Source organism: Tigriopus californicus, chromosome 8 (genome assembly GCF_007210705.1).
Source record: "Tigriopus californicus strain San Diego chromosome 8, Tcal_SD_v2.1, whole genome shotgun sequence".
In the NCBI taxonomy this organism is placed as follows: Eukaryota; Metazoa; Arthropoda; class Copepoda; order Harpacticoida; family Harpacticidae; genus Tigriopus; species Tigriopus californicus.
Window position 1 is genome coordinate 5,502,680 of NC_081447.1, and position 17,349 is coordinate 5,520,028.

A 17,349-nucleotide genomic window follows, 5' to 3' on the forward strand; every position below is an offset into this window, starting at 1 on the left:
CTTCCGCTTTGTTGTTCCGCCCCACATCTACCAGGATTATGGATCCAACGCCGACAAATTGAATATCATGTTGAACCACGAACAACGAGTGGCCCCTTCTGCCGAACAGAATTGCCATTTCCACGCCAGAACCACATGGCCACGTGTATGTGTGCTCTCTCGTGTTTTGCCTCACCTTTCTGATCCACGCTTTTCCTCCTTTCGATGAACCCGTCTCATTCATTTCGAGCTTGTGTGCTTGTGTATTCCACAAATATCGACTAGTTTTGTCTTGATTGGGCACACAATCGATGTTCATCAGCATAGGCGCTTCAGATGTGGCTTGAAGTGGTCGCCTGTCGAATATTGGCTTATTTCCATGAAGAGCTCCCTGGAATATCATTCGTTGTACAGTACGATGATCAAATAAAACAAGTGCCAGCTTCCCCCTCCATTCCCCCCCCCCCCCAAAGGATTTTACGTTCTCGTTCACATTGAACACACTCACACAACACCGCACACACATAATCCCAAGCACTCGAGTGCGTCCGCGCGATGTTGTTGGTTCGGAGACGCACCTTTTCGTGCGCATGAAAGCGGTACAGGCGTGGATCTCGCCGACTTTGGAGGGCTTTGCGCGACTTCGAGAGTCCCCCTTGACGAAAATGGACAAGGAAGAGCTCTGATGTTTAGTAGCTCTGGAGGGGGGTGGTTCCCAATGGAAAACGAGCGCCGTGGAGAAGAAGAGGAAGAGAGAATGACGAGGAAGAAGCCAAATGCGCTTTTCCCAATCTGATTTATTCCTCGACTGCTTCTTGAAGTTCAACAACAGACGGACTTGGAATGCTTTGTACAGTAGAATACGGTGGGTCTCTCTGACAAGACATTTCCTTGACTACCACCCTCAAAGCTGAAATGTAGGTAGTAAGTACTACGGCGTTCTCAGGAGAGTTAGACAATGTTTATTTGGAACTAACGTGCCGTGACATATTGCATCGAAGTGGACATGTGTGTGTGTGTTTGACATTCGGTGATGTGTGTGTCATAAGCTGAAAATGTCGGGGGAAGGATTCCTTTCTAGATATCAGTGAACGCTCAGCGATATTTTTTGAGTTTGGTCAAATTTCACTCTCCTTGATTGCCATCGAGACAATGAAGAGAAAGCCACAATTTCCCTGGCTCAAGAGGAGCTGAAAAGAAGTCTTGGTATTTTCTTCACAAGAGTTTGTCCATAAATCAAAGTTATGCACCCAACGAACCTAACTGTTTGACGTGCGAAAAGACAAAGTTTGAAATGCACTTGACGCGCAGTTCTGACTGGACATAACCGTTCAAAAAAAACCCTTGGCCATTACTTGTTTCCTTGTGTAAACGGAGTAGTTTCTGCAAGTGTGTGTGCCAATTTGGAGTGAGAGTGTCAAAGTCATCATAACAACAGCCTTTTGCCAGCATCTGGCCTTCTGCTTGAGAGGTTCATGTGTGACATCAGAAGAGGAATAATATCTGTGGTGCCTTTTCACAGGTGCTGAGGAACAACATGTCCCAAGTGATCTACACCAATGAGAATAACTCGCAAGATCTCGGGAATGCTCAGATGCCCAAGGAATATCGATTTGGGACCAGATCCATCTCTAAGGATGAGGACCAGCAGCTTCGCCAGCATCTCCCATTGAAGAGTTGGTGAGTATTATTGTTATTGTGCTGAGCCAGATGAAACAGAGAACTTATTATTGGCCATCATGATTTTCAACACGACTCTCATCTGGCCCTCTCGGTCGTGAATGATTCATCGTCAGTTGATTTGGAAGAAAAACGAATTCCCAGGGTGGAAATCGAGGCACAAATACAAACATTGTCTTGGACTCGTGAGGAAAATCTTGCCTGATTGGAAGAGGGAAGGGGGATCAAAGTCGGTTGTACGCTTGCTCCGATAGAGAACTTTACCAAGATAAGCGACCCACCAAATCGTTGTTATCATGCCCATTGATCTTATGCGAAAAAGTACGCCAAGTCTTCTCTGCAATCGAATCTCTGTTTCGTTCAAAGTTGAGGCTGTAAGACGGAGAAGTGGAGGAGAGTTGAAACAAAATAAACAATTCTATCCTAATTGAACATTTCCAAAAGCTATCTAGCTTGTTGGTCATAAGCGTCTCATCATATGCATTCATTCGTTTCCTTGACTCCCAAACTCGAGTGTGATGGTAATAAATCTGATTTGAGTGATACTCAGGTCAAGATCCTGCCTCCTTGACACCACTAGAGCTCATCTCGAATGCACTTGAGCATTGGACGTGACCAAGAGTGGAAGTGTCACATTAGAATGTAATGCTCGAAAGAAAGAAAGAAACAAACTTGAAACATGATTTGACAAAGTCCTTCGAGTTGGAAATCCGAGACGTCCATTTACTCATTGTCAGCCAACCAGTCCATTTTAAATGGAATGCGAAATGAGGTTAGCATGACAAATAGGTGAGAGAGGGACACTCTTCAGGTTGGACTCTACATATGTAGTGACTTCTTTCGAAAATAGCCCAATTGGCAAACAACAGTAATATTTTTCTTATCTATATTTGACAATGAATCGCTATGAGTATATTTATTCACGTCTCTCTGAATCTGACAATCATAAGCTGTCTATGATTCGTGGGCTCTTATCGTCGTTTCGTGTGGCTTATGGAGTTGTTCAAGACCAATTTTCGATCTGGAAATGGACATTTGATTTTTATGAGGGCAAAAAGCTCTGAATATTCATTAGAAGTGCACGATTTTGGTATCAAGTTAGATTGCCTGGCTTTTAGATTACCATCCGTCAAGTCGTATTCAAATCTCGAATCATTATAATGCCCCATGGCTGATGGTCTGCGAATTTTATGAGCTTGAGTGCAAAAGTGGTTTTGGTGTTCGAATCAATTTGGCCACTGGATTATAACAAAAAGAATCCAAAGAATTCGGTGTGCTTGCGAGCATAATTGGGCCCAAATTAGTCGGGCTTGATGACGCAATAATGGGCATTTTACATGCATTTATTACGCTTGGCCATATTTGGTCAAATGAGATGGGTGGGAATCTCGTCATCATTCCATGAACCATCAATGGCGGAGGATGCTAAAACGATAAAATGCTCCATTAAAAACCCTTAGACTTGGGTAGAGTTGTAAAACATGGAGCTACGTATTTCCAGTGTTTGCCTGCGGCACAAATGCCTTTGAATAATTAGTTCCAGGGGACGAAGATTAGCGACAATTGTTTCAACTAAACTAGGTCGAACAAACACAAGTGTGTTCCAAGCTTTAAAAATTAGTTCAATCTAAATCTGGTGTTTTTTGTTTGAACCAGGGACTTATCATGAAAATGTGGGTAGTGAGTAAAATCTCTCGAACAATATTCTGCGGGGGTCTTGAAACACGAACAGGCCCTACGGATAATTTATTTTTGTCATTCAAGGGCTTTTTTATGAGCCTCAATCTCGTCAGACTGTCGGCTTCTATACAATCCGTCCGTGAAGGGAGGGAGGGTGACCGTCAGTCATCGCGAACAATGGGCGCCTTGTTGATCTCCCCAGCCACGAAATACGAATCGCTTCAAGTTTGGAATTAAGATTGAAAGCTTGTCATATGCGATTATTGGAGAGGGATCGAATCCATGTGTGTGTACGTCGTAGTTTCAAGAATAATCTGGGATTAACTAGGAAAATGGTGTAACGTTGATCCGAGCTTTGTTCGAAGAGATTGGCACTTAGCAGGGTGGCTGAATTGTCATAATTTGCACGATTCTCCTCCATGCCCGATCCATTTCCTTTCTTTGGGGTGAGTTGATCAAGAAGAAAATTGATACTTGCACTCCACGGCGAGTCCTAATGGTGAAGTAATGACTTTTCCGGTTCGGGAAACCATTCATTCGTGATTGAACGAGAAATCGAACGAGAGAATTCCCACCTCGCCTGACCAAGACTGGGACAAATGAGACCTTACAAGAGTTCAAAAAAGAGCATGAAAGGCCAATACATTTTGTAGAGTCATTCCTAATATTCCTTGAATACGTTTTGAACATGCTTCTTTTCTTGGCGTTTTTCATGCCTCATAGAATCTGAAAACTCCGCTAAATGATATATATATCACGTATCACATGAAATTTTCATCTTCGATCGGCTGCGATGAAAATTGAAGGACCAAATGAGTCAGCAGTTTAGAGTAAAAAAACACCTTGACGTAACCTTACTGAGTATGAGCATATGAGCATTCCAAATGGTTTATTCATTAGGCGTGAATACTCCCTTTATTTACTTTTCTTAATTAATCTAATACAAGACTGGGCAGCCGCAACAAAATTTCATTGTCGATCTTCCAAAATTGCCCTATCAATCATTCCATCAATCAATCACATCGCCAGAGCAATCAATGATATTTCAATCTTTTCAATCCCTCTATTGGTTGTTTGTGATCGAACACAATACGTATGCTGCTCTCAAATATTGTAACAGATTGCCACATTTTGATTCGGTGTTATTTCAATCAGAGCTCCAAGAGGCCTTGAGGTCTTTTTCCGCTTCAGGTTGCAAATCTTATTGCGTGCCAAAGGCCCTTGCACTAACACAAGGACGGACCAAAAGCACGACCTTATGCCTGAAACAAGTCGTCTTGTAAGGCCTGAACCGTAACTGAAAAGAAGGTGATTGTTAGTGGTTCCATTACGCATGTTTATGGAACAATGACTGGAACAAAAACTTTATTATCAGCTTGAATCAAACGCTTAAGTTTATCATCTTTTGGTTCTACAATATGATTGGAAGGTAATTGAAATATGGACCTTCTAGGAAATATCGAAATGTTATTTGTGTGAAGAAACTTTCTCCGAGGCTTGACTCGAGTCAAACCTCAAAACAAGTCGATGTGAGGGGGAGAAACATTCTATGAATTCTCCTAATAAGAGCTGGGAATCCCAGCTTCATTTGCAGCTACCAAATATTTCTCGACCATATTGGAATCTCATACTGAGTAGGTTCCTCCAGCTAGATGATGGACCTGGAAAATGTGTTGGAGAAACCACCACTGAATTTGACAGTGCGGAGAGATGGGGAAGAAGCTTTAGCTTTGACATGTCACGTAGTGGAACTGATTTCTTCAGTTTCAGAATTCACACTAGCTGCTCGTAGTTAAGCCTCTATGCTATCTATGTCTTGATAATTTTTGGTATTCCACGCAAAAGATCCTTTCAATCGTTAATCAGGAGACCAAAGGGTTTCCAAACGTTCACAATAGGAATCTCTTGGTGCATGAAATTACCATAAATCCTTGACACAATACTTTATTCACCACGATATGACAACTCCCAGAGGAAAACTATGTGTTCATTTGATTGAGTGCCTTGAGAAAGAAAAAGTAATCAATGAAAATTATTTGTAGTGAATTCAAACAAACCCCATAGGACTTACGGAAAGAGTGATTTTGTCCATTGCCCAAAAATGACGAGCTATTTCATCACTGATTGCGTTGATATGATAATAAAAGGAGCCATTATTTTCGAGTATGGGCCTCAGGTTTGAAATCTTAAAATAGAACTAAAAACAATAAAATGCGGATGGATTCTCAGTTGATTCGACATTTGTTCATGTGCTTTGATTCTGCTCGTGTTTCGACCAACTGAATGTGGAAATGGAAACGGTCCTATTTGTCATAAAACATTCCGTCATGGCCTCATATTACTTCAAAGCAATTTTACCAGTTGCTCATCAACCTTGTTATCCATCTCAGATTGCTCTTCTTTCACAAATGGAATGATCCGCCCACAGATTGGCTAGCTTCATTAAGTTAACGATTTGTAATCTGATAATGAAAATGCGTCAGAGGCTCTCATGAACTCGATAAAACGAAGAACCACTTTGAAAACTGGACAGAGCTCGGTTGAAAATGTGATCGAAAAATAAACGTGGTTCCCTGTCGTTTACTTCGATTTCTCCCGCCCACTTGACCTTTTTCGACCGAAATGTCAATCCTAGAGAACGGTCTCTCGAGCTCATGTATGGCTCACAAATTGATTTTGAACTCGGGGTGAAGGGGCTGAAATGCAATTACAAACCATTTCTCTAATGAACTATTCGCCCTAGTTTCACCCCCCCTCATTGCCCGGAAGGTAAGATGAACACGATGAAGGGTGTCCCTACTCAAATTATCTACTTGATCTGGCATAGAAGTCAGATTGATATTATTATTATTATTCTGGCTTACGAAAAGTGGTTTCAGTTGCAGCTGCTCAAGCACACGTGTTTACTTTGGCGATATCTCAGATGTTGGTGCATTACGGTATGCTGTAGCACAGAGAACTCTACAATACAGTACGTGACTATTCGCTGTCCCCTTTTCATGGTAAAGATGTTTCGAGTCGGGATTTTTGTCTCTCCCTAATAAGACGGGATTGGTGCCCTCAAGACTAATTACTTTGGTCACTCTGTAGGGTTCCTCTGACTCATCAATAACCATGAAAGAGGGCAGGCGCATTCATAGAACATCCCGCAAAAGCCACTCGCATGTACATATTACCGAGCATTGTCAAGAGTTGGCACGTTTTGCTCTGGAACGAAATCTTTCCCCTCTCCATCTCTCATCTCATCTCCTCCTCCCAATTCTCCTCGTGTTCGTTCTTCTTCATTTAGATGCATATGTACTCGGACTAATCCGACAAACCAAAGAAACGAATTCCAAAGGAATGATGGACGAGCCATGAAAAGGCGGTGTGAAGTCGCAAATGTGAGGAATCATTTGCATCAAGAGTGAAGTACTTTGTACAAAGTCCGGCGACTACTTGGAAACAAACACTCTCACTCTTGAGTGGTTCCGACCTTTCTTTCTAGATGGCGCTTCAATGCAGAATGGAATGAGCGACCTCAATCTGAAGGAAATAGCATGGATTTTTGACCTCGAATTACGGCTGGGAATTCATACCACTCCGGGTTAGAGTGACTGACAGCACCCTGATATCTCGCTTTCTCCTTCTATCACGACAATAAACAAAACGTGTCCCTCACCCTGAATGCAGAGCTTTTGTGCTTCCGTCCGTTCGCAAAAAAACACGTCAAGAAGAAAACAGAGACAGCGTAGGAGTTCAACACATACTAGACTTGAATTCCACTCTAATGGGCTATCAAGTTTTATCAGGCAGAGAATTTACACCCTTCACTTCTCTCCTTGTTCACCCCTCGATGAAAATCATCGTTCAAATGACCAAATAAAGGAGGGGAAAACGGCTCGACGATTTCGCATTCCAAACTTTAAGTTACTTCTTTGTGGGAGACGGACATTCATTTATGAACGTAAAGCAACACACTATCAATTTCTCAAAATGAAGCTTGTTTGGTCCATGACTTCATCTGCCAGGAAACGGGAAGATTGGACATCTATCTTGAGTAGGAAGGAAGAAATGTGCTTGCACAATGTCCAACATGCTCTACTATGGCATTGAGTGCCATAATTCTTGTGTAGTCGAAGTGATTTATTAACGGTGACTCTCATGGACGATAACGTATTTCATTTCTTAACCCAACATCACTGGGGTTTACGGCCTAAAGCACATGGCTGATCGCTCGGATTGCTTAGATGGAATGAGGATTATGGCTCTTGAATGATATGGATTTTGGAATATCATGCGAGCACGACGTCTCACAAAATCGACCGATGCTCCAAATGCTCGGTACCCAAAGCGCTCAATTTCCAGATAGAGAGACTGACATCCACTCATAAAGCGGCAGTTTTATTAGTGGAAGGGGAATCATAACACGTATCTAGCTGGCTCCCATCTCCTATTTCCCAACGGAGCGTTGTAAAAGCGTCTCTGGATTTTCCTTTTCCCCTCGGTACCTAATTTTCGAACCCCCTTCGGAATGTAATTTTGGCTATCCTCTCGATATGGGCTGTCTATTCCTCGATACCATCCATATCCAGCATGGACTGACCATTTTGACCATATGGCTTTGGTACCAGACGTGTTTAGAAAGCTCCTTCGTTTGCTCTATTACTAATTAGGGCTCTCCAGAGTTCAGCTTTCAGGGAATGAATCTATTGATTTAGGAGCGTGTAATTATGGGGCGTGGTTGCCTTCCATGGAAAACAATTCTGAGCTGTTTGTGCTACAAATAGGGACACTTTCCGGGAGCACAATTAGCTCAAGCATGAAGCTCGGAGAAAGGGCCAAAACATTTTCTGGCGTGGGGGTTATGTATTTTCGAAGGGTTTACTGTGGAAAGAAGACACTTTCTTTACAACAGAAACCCAATATTGTCCAGTTACAGAGTTGACCCTACCAATTCCGATGCGATGGTACATGTTTGTTCGGCCAGTAGAAGTAGGGGTCCAATTCTCAAAGATTGGCTACCTTGCTCACATCTCATGGTGCCAGTTCCAATTGACCCCCTCAGTGTCATGTGCCAATTTGGCCTCGTGAAAGAGGTCAAAGGCAATTGGTCCAATGCCCTTGATGTTAGATCTGGTCGCCGAATGAATTGATAGACGGAGCGAGCCTTGTGAAAAGAGAAAGTGCCTGTCCATAAATCCGACCAACAAAGCAAGTGGACGATGAAATTTTATCCAAATCTATCTATTGGTTAAGCAATTTTTCGAGTTCTAAATGATTGGGTTTGACCAGAATGAGAAGATCTGATTAGAATGAGCGATTGGTCTGTTTCTATTTCGTGCTAAGTTGGATTCATGGAAGTGCTCCCCTACCACTCGAAAGTAGCTCTTGATAGATGGGCTGGGCAAAGTTTTAGTTTGCCTGGATTGATTTGCATGTCCAGAAAAAGCTTCATACACAAGCTGGATTTGAAGCCAAGCTACTAAGGACTCTGAGCAATCGCATTCCAGAAGTAGGTTGCCAAAACACCTGCATACCAAGAAGCAGAATGACTTGCATTCTTTCTAACCACTATCTGGCTCTCAAATGCAGCCATGATAAAAGGCCACAGCCGCCTGATAAGAACCATTTCCTTTGTTTTCCTTACGTCTATGGCCCCGTCAATAACAACTGGCATGCCTTTTCAGAAACTACTATCTTGGTCACGGTCTGAGGTCAGTCCTCGAGAATATATTTCTCCGAATCACGTTCCAAATAGTTGGAGCCCTCCCCTTGGAACCAGAGATTGGGTTAAACTGTCACATGAGGTCAAATGAAAAAGGTCTGCCTGCGGCTAGAACCATAGAGCGGGGCAAATTCCAGAAAGCGAATTCTGTTACCAAAGCCTTCATCCAGTCAGTGTCTTCTTTGCCTATGTCAAAAAGAACCAACATTGGAGATTTTGAAGTGGGACAGCTCTAAGGGGGTGGACGCATCTCAAAAGCTTTCGGCACCCTGTCACTTAGGACTCGAAATATCTGGGCTCTTCTTTTCAAGGTGTTTTCGGCCGACGAATAGTTAGTTATTGGCCCTACTCAGCACAAAGAATGCCAAACCCTGTTTGTGAATATGAATAGGCCCGTCTTGAGCCACCAAACTTGACTGCAATCGGTAGGCATTCATTTGCAAATGAAAAATCAACGACAATCCCCTTGCCTTGCTTGGGTTCTCAAATATTTGATTTGAATACCGTCTCAGTCTCTTCAAGGGATAAAAGCATGTCCATCTTCAATCGTGCCAAGTCTTCAGACTGTTATTGGTTGCTGGAAATAGTATATGTTTGTGCTGGGAGGTCTGGGCATCACAAGAAATGTTGCTATGATGGTTGACATGAACCATGGAAATAGTAGGATCTGCCACACTCGTTCCACTCTCTCTTAATCACGTTGTTAGTCAGTCGAGAGGAAGGTTAAATCGCATCTGATTAGGGAACAGGACCTTTATACGCGATGCCATATATCTGACATTAAGTAATCATCACGCTAGATTACATGATTACAATGAGAAAGGGTTCCTGACGGTCCTATTGGTGTATTATTTATCATCGGGTAAGCTTCCCATTGTGTAGCTGACTAGCTCTTCATAGACCTCAGTTTTAGTCCTTTGGACCATCCTGAGTGCCTTTGTGGTCGTTCATCTTGGAAGGACGGAGTAGCTAAAAATGTGTGTCAGGTTATTTAGTACATGGGTTACCAGTGTGATCACATACGTGTGTGCCCAGGCCTTTCGTTTTGGTGACACAAAACGGTATGGGAAGAAAACGCATACGTACTAGAGGTTTCGGTAGTTGAATGAAGCAAGCTACTACTGTGTGCAGTTCAGAGAGAAATAATGGCCTGAAACTTATGCGAGTTGGAGCAACGACGCTCAAAACGGAAAACCTGGATGGAACGAGCCAAAATCCCTTAAAAGCATAAATTGACAGCGTTGCTCTTAAAGAGCTATAATTCGAGAGAAACGGCCCATTATGGACATCGCGGTTTTTCACAGGATTGATTGCTTCAAACCCCAACTTGGATTAGAGACATGCTCGGCAAAGTTTTCAGAAGATACTATTTTTATCCTGGACGAGGAAGAGTGAGGGAAATACTCTCTTTTAGTTCTTTACGAAATAGGGATTGGTAAGATAGAAGTAGCACTCCAATTTCCTCTGCTTCCAGAGTGAGGCCAGCCTCTAGTCGGTGTTCTTACTCATGCCTCGATTCCCTACACGAATGGACTAGTTTGTGTGCGGTGGACTCCTAGTATTAGAAGCATTCAGCCCGACAGAGAAAATACATGTGGCAAGAGTGAGCGAGACAACTGAGACGAGGATTTTTGGGAAGCAACCGAGTGTGATGAAGATGCAACGAAACATCGAGTGCAAAGCATACATGCACTTCATTAGCCGTGCGTTGTTTTTTTTAACAATCGATACTTTGGTCCAATGGAAGAACTCTGTTTCACTCTTAACGACCTGATATTTGATACCGTGTCTAAGCCCCCGAATCCCTGTCTTTAGAAGCAGAGTGAATACGGACAGTCTATTAACGAACAAGGGAATGATTGTAGGGGCCTTGGTTCAGACAAATTCTAGCCTATATTATTGGCAACAATCAATGATCAGATCGTCATTACCCTTGGTCACCCTCCAGAGTCTGTTGTCCTCCCACAGACCTCTTTAAAGTAGGCAAGAGAGCGAGATAGTGAGCGAGTGAGAGTGTGAGTGTGAGTCGTATGTGTATCATGGGTGAGCAGAGCAAGGAAAAGCCGCCCCTACAACACGAAATGGCCTGAGAGGCACCGAGGAGAGCACTCCTACTTTTCTGGAGTTGCTATTCGCTCTGCTGCTCACTCTCGTTCGTTTCGACTCTTGCTCGGCACTCTCACATCAAGCATAAATGGAGTTGAGTGTCTCTGGACAACACCACGTCGGTGCTCGCGGTGCCCGCGGTGCTTGCTCACCGCAGCTGGCCCGAACCGGTGCTGGAACCTCAACCCCCGGCAGCTGTACGTCCTCAGCTTCAGCTGCTTCCAAAGCAGGCATGGCCGAACCGCTAGCTAGATCTCCATGTAGACTTGGAGAGATGTACGAGTATCAAAAGTAGTCGTCGCTATTACTGGAGGCGGGCAGTGAGGAAAAGAATGGGAAAGAGAGAGACTGAGAGAAAAGAGAGGCCAGTTACTGAACTCAGCTGTAAAGCAACGAACGACAGGCTCGGTTGAGCTGAGAATTAAATCTAGAATATTGCTGAGGAGTGACTACTCTGTGATCCACAATCGACCCACGGGACAAATTCATTTATTTTCTCTTCCAGTTTGATCAACGGGAACAATCATTGTGAACGCCGTGTCCGTTCGGTGCCCATTGACCATGGGCAATCAAGGTTGTGGAGCCACAATGCAATAAACAACAATCATCATCATCATCGCCATTCCCCTCATCCTCATCCTCACCCTAACTCACATCGGAAACGCATCACGCCCTCTTCCCTTGATGACCACCCTGCCAATGGGCAAGGATTCCGGGATCCGCAACTAGATAATCATGTGATACGTGAAGTGAATGACAATTGTTGTTTACCGCAAGCTAGGGAGTGTTCTAGTGATCACTTCGCGGATGATCAGGAGGATGCCTTCTCGACCTCAATTTCCAGGAATAGCCCACCTCAGATAGAAAGGCAACAACAACTCCCATCCCACGAAAGTACAAGGCATACAGAAAAGCCCTCTTGTCTCTCCAAGAGCAAGTCCGAGAGCTTCTCCAAGCCAAGTCCGCCACAGCGTCAGGTGAAATTTCTGGACGATTGTCAGATAGAGACGGCAACGAAGGCGGTTCCGCTTCCCTACCGGTTGAAGGTCAAAATGGACGAATCTACCACCACGACCAGTTCCTCTACCAACACCATTACTACTACCACTCAACATCATCATCAACAACAACAACAGCAACATCATCACCAAAGCAGTCATCATGTGACTATTGTGGACCACAGGAGTGGTTCCAATCCTCAGATCACCATTGACGAATATGCGGGAGAGTACCCCCTTCATGAAGATAATGCATTCAGAACAAAAATTGACAGGTAGGATGCTCACGACATTAGCATTTGAAGGGTTCCCTATATTTGGAATTGTACGTTAGACTTCATTCACGTACACAACAACGTTTGTATGGCACTAAGAGCTTTGGGCAAAAATTTGCAATTCAGTCATTCTAACTGGCTAGCAACCTGCTTAATCTGTACTCTCTCTCTTATACCCCCACTCTCCTTGACGCAATGCCGTCCCAATGAATAGTAGGCAATAGGCATAGTCTGAATTTAGGCAAACTCGGCTTTCCATGGAGCCCAGGCATTGTTGTGAATATTGTCATCCCATTGAGTGGGTTTGGCCATGATTTAGCACTAAGAATAGAATGAGCTGGCCAAGCGATTCGAGACCATGTCTGGATGAATTGCGAACATCGCCATGACTTGTGCTTTCATCATCCGACTCAGGGCACTTGCAATACACTCGAAAGCGGCATTCCCTCAGTCATTCTCTACATTCGTATCTAGGGCCCTTTCAAAAGACATGGACCCAATAATAGAATCGGGAATGGGCTGTAGATGACTTTGTTTCAGTTGTGATGAAATATGTGACAGTTTCATTGGCCATTTCATGATAGCTTCCTCCACAAATCTCTCTGGCTCTCAGATGGGATGGAGCGAAAATAAGTTTTCGGATTGATTCCGTTTGGAAGAACGGGATAGTCTTGTCTTTGCTTAGACCTTCAGATCTGAAGAACCCTTCCTAGTTAGTTGCTTCATCTTCTACTTTCATACAAGCAACTCTCAGAGAACCTCATGACTTTGACGAATGACGAGGTGGGGGAGCTAGTGCATAAATACATGCTCAGTTGCTTTGTACTACAGGTCTTTTGCTTGCTTTTTTTTCGTTCTCAAAACTCTCTTAGGGAGCGTTTTCTGGTTGGAAAAAAATCTTGATTGTGAATTCCGGCAATGGTGAACGGTAAGCCTCTTTCTTTCTTGTCTCATAAAAGAAGTGGAAATACAGTTCTATGGGATTGGGAGAAACAGAAAGGAGAAGGCGTGGATCTTGGCTTCAGGACAAATGGAACATTTGGAACATTGCCTGAGGATATGAAGCGAGAGAGGGCTTTTTGCCCTCGAAGGAGAGCCTCATTCTGATTCAGCAATCGAATCTGAAACAAGTGCAAAAGACAATTGAAACAGATGAGGTCTTCTTCAACCCCCATCTCTCCCAACTGCAAGATCCTAATGAAAGGTATATACTTTTGAAGACGGCCAATATGGCGAATTGCGTTTAATGGCATCATGTTTCAAATGGCGTGTCATTCGGTTGAGGACAGAATTATTCTTCAATCCAACTAGTCTTAACAAGGCGTCACACACTCTCAGCTCGCTCTTGATTCGGATCGGATTGAATTCCTTCCGGCACTTTCAGGGCCGGAAAAGACTCGGCGGCCAAGAAGGGGTTGGTTCGTGTTTTTTTGTATTCATGTTGTTATTGCTGGCACAATAATCAAAAGCCTCCACCCAGTTCCGATGGAAACAATTTGTCTCTATCCATCAATTTGTGTTGACGCTCGTTCCCAATCCTCGTTCGTTCGAGGACGGAATTCCGCTCAGGTCGACTTGGAATTGAAAGCAATCCAGTCAGAGGCAAGAACTTCTTGGGCTCCCGTGTCATCTGTTGGCAGGACCTGCTTGCTCTCTATCTTGGGCATCGAAACGATTCGATGAACAGACTTTAAAGAGCTACGTGGCTGGCTATTACAAAGCAAAATGTGCACCAGCACAAGATTGGGATCAATGAACAGCTGAGGATGAGGACATGCACGTGAGTGATCCAGTTTCAGTTCCGAGAGGAACGAGGCTTCGCGACACGTGGAATTGTTATCCTTTCAGACCTGGTCTAATCCAGATTGTGGCTAGCAAAAGTATTTCCTTCCGCACCTTCTCGCTTCTACTGTTCCCAGAAATATCTCATTTCATTGGGATAAGCGTTTGGATTCCTTCGTCTCGATACATTCTTCAAAGTGCTCATATGTACCTTCACATAGTAGACCCACAGAGCCTGAATATCAGCTCTTTGAGGAATAAGTATTCACTGGACTTTAATCGAAGCCACTTGTTCAATTTGCATTATGGAAGCTCATGTAACTTCGCGCTTTTCGGCCTTTAATTTGAAATTGATGAGAAAACAACACGCAATTTCACTTTGAGTACGTGTCGCCTCGTAATGATCATCATGTAATTCGTTGCCAAGAGGAAATTGTGCCAATTCCAGAGCGCATTCTTGCCTCTCGCTTCGTTGTTTCTCTTTTGTGCGAATGTCGTGAATATCACTTTTGTCGTAGTTGTCGTTGTCGGCAAACAGATCGTTTCATTTCATTTGTGGGGCTTAATATGAATAAAAGATAAAGCAAGCACAATTCATGAAGTGTTGTGTCCATTCGTTGGATGAATTATCAAGGGACGCTTGTCTAGCTTATGAGACTCTTAATAAGAGGCCATAAAGTGAACACTAAACCACAATTGCATGAATAAAGTTCTTATCTCATCGCTGTCAGATGATTATGTAAGGTACTCAGACATCTTCCACTAAAAAAAACCTGTCTCATGAGCCGCTAGGAACTATTTCCACTACGAGCAGAATCTCGAATACAATAAGGTGGAGTCAATCGGTGTGTCTCGTTATCTGTTGGCCTCAGATACTGAGGTGAGATGCATTTTTTTTTGTAAGGAATGATTAATCATGCTCCGGCCCCGCTTCATCGTGGCGAATTGGGTAAAATGGTGTTTTGTCTGTCGTCACTTTTGTGCCGTTTCATGTGTCGCCATTATCGTATCAAGATCCTTGATTTGCAATCCACAATGCTTTTGGATGATTCTTGTTAGTGTGGATGGCACTCGATCATCATCATCATCATCCACATCATCATGTGTTGTTCTCGAGATCCTTTGGAATTGCCTGCCTCCTGTTCGGTATGTACAGTAGTATTTAGTTGGCACATGCAATTGCCAGCATGCCATACGAGCAATGTGTCCAACTACGTTTGAGACTATGAGCGACGAGGATAGGATTGCAAGCAAAACAAGTGCGTGTTTGCTTTTCGGGGCGTTTTTGCTGCCATTGATCCCACAGAAACACAAATCACAGGAGCTGCCTGCTCCTATAGCTGCTAATCAAGTGGATCTCGGCGAGTTCCAGCCTTTTCAAGGTCGCCACTTTCTCTTTTCGTCCGTCTGCGGTGCTACCGAGCTCAATTGAGGCCCAAGGACGGATTCAAGGGCTTCTCCAGCCGCCCTCGTTGGCTCGTTCTTTCTTTTTGACTGCGTTTCCCGGGCAGATTTGCAGTGCAAACTGCATTCAGTCCTCTCTGGATGGAGGGATCGAGTCAAGATGGCCTCGCCAGTCGCCAGTCACCAGGCCTCATGCACTTAGTTCCCGTGCCTCTGCTCTGCTCGGGTTGGCTGGCTTTTCCAACTGCAACGACGCAGTTTGCTTCCAACCTAATTTGTCTCTACATGCACTTTCTCGATTCTATACTGCTCTTTCTGGAACTTGGAAACTTGTACCTTTCCTTGATTTATAGCAACACTATTATTGGTAACCTTTGGACCGAAATGGCCATCTAGAGTACAAATATGCTTGCGTTTTTTCAATATCCCCTCCATTAGTGCCGGTTTCAAGTACAAAGCATCCCATCTTTTCTCAGAAACTCGCTTTGGTGCCATGTTGAGGTATGAAACATGAGCCCCACCCTTTTTCCCTTGCTTTTAGTGCAAGAAGAGAAAAATGAGAACCGGAAAGTTGTTAAAAAAGGGAGGAATCGTCTACGTAGATATACAGTATATATATAGAGAGAGAGAGCTTGCAGGCTTAAGGAACTTCTATATGGACAGGAATCAGTTCTCTTTCCGCCAGATTGGGTTTTCAACTCCAGACAGATCTATTAGGAACTTCCGAGAATGCTTCCATAATATGGCAATAGATCAGGGTTTTCTGGATAGGAGAAACTTGGAAAGAAACGGTCAAAAGGGTCAGAAGAGCGAATCACTTCAAGAACATTGAGCATTTGCTCCGACAAAAAATGATTCTTACAGGGAGATGATTACCAATCCCTCGGGTGTTTCTCGGCTGTTTGTGATGAAACCACTCGGATCAAATCCATGGGTACGAAATTTCTCATTGGCACCTTGATACTTGGGAATGCGGCTGATGTCAGTAACCGATTAATTAACTGATTGCAATTTTGCTTTGAAAACTGGCGAGCTTCTTACTCTTTACGATAAGACTGTGATGTAGACAGAATTTCTCATCATCAAGACAGAGTGACAAATTTACGTCCGGGCGGTGCATTCAACAAAATGACTACCCAGTTCCAAAGTGTTTATGCACACACATTCACATGAACATTTTACGTGGAGGCCACGTTTACAGATGATCCGTTCCAGGCTTCAAAACACTTTGCTACACAATGCACGCCAGTTCTGAGCAAATCTATGGACTAATGAGGAATCTAACGGTAAAATGGAGACTAAACACGGGCAAAACAGTCTCGCCAGAACCGTTTCCTAAGGGCAATTTAAGCTCAAGTTAAGTTATGAATTCCAGTTATGATGATTTTTTGACTTTTGTATACCACAAGCATTTGCATTGATAAGACCCCAAGGTGCCATGACCCATGATGGGATTGTATGCAAACACAGGGATTACTGTTGTGTGGAAGAAAATCAGACCCAAAGCTCCGTCACAAAAGCTGAAGTGTTCTTTGAATTCAAGTTCTTTTGTTTAGTTTTGATGTTTGTTGAGGCGGGGAAATTCTCTGAGTCACTCACAATAGTTCTGATGATGACGACTAGCTGTAGTAGGAGTAGAAAAAGACTTCTGTATTGATAATGCAAGAAGGGAAAAATTTAACGAGCAAGAAGTGCTTTGCTTCCAGGTTCTCAAGCTCGTGCACACAAGTCACTTTGT

At 43.6% G+C, this 17,349-nt stretch overlaps 1 protein-coding gene across 2 annotated transcripts in view; it reads left to right on the plus strand.

The window, feature by feature from the left end:
- The first annotated feature begins 921 nt into the window (after nucleotides 1-921).
- LOC131885472 (uncharacterized) overlaps nucleotides 922-17,349 on the plus strand; it is a 22,024-nt gene continuing 5,596 nt past the window's right edge. Inside the window, exons 1-2 of one of the 2 annotated variants that reach the window (XM_059233532.1) lie at nucleotides 922-1,659; nucleotides 11,658-12,425. In XM_059233532.1, coding sequence (XP_059089515.1) covers nucleotides 1,517-1,659; nucleotides 11,658-12,425 — 911 coding nt within the window. In that variant the 5' untranslated portion in view covers nucleotides 922-1,516. Of the gene's footprint in view, nucleotides 1,660-11,225; nucleotides 11,429-11,657; nucleotides 12,426-17,349 lie in introns of those variants that run through there. The other variant, XM_059233531.1, reaches the window with a different exon arrangement.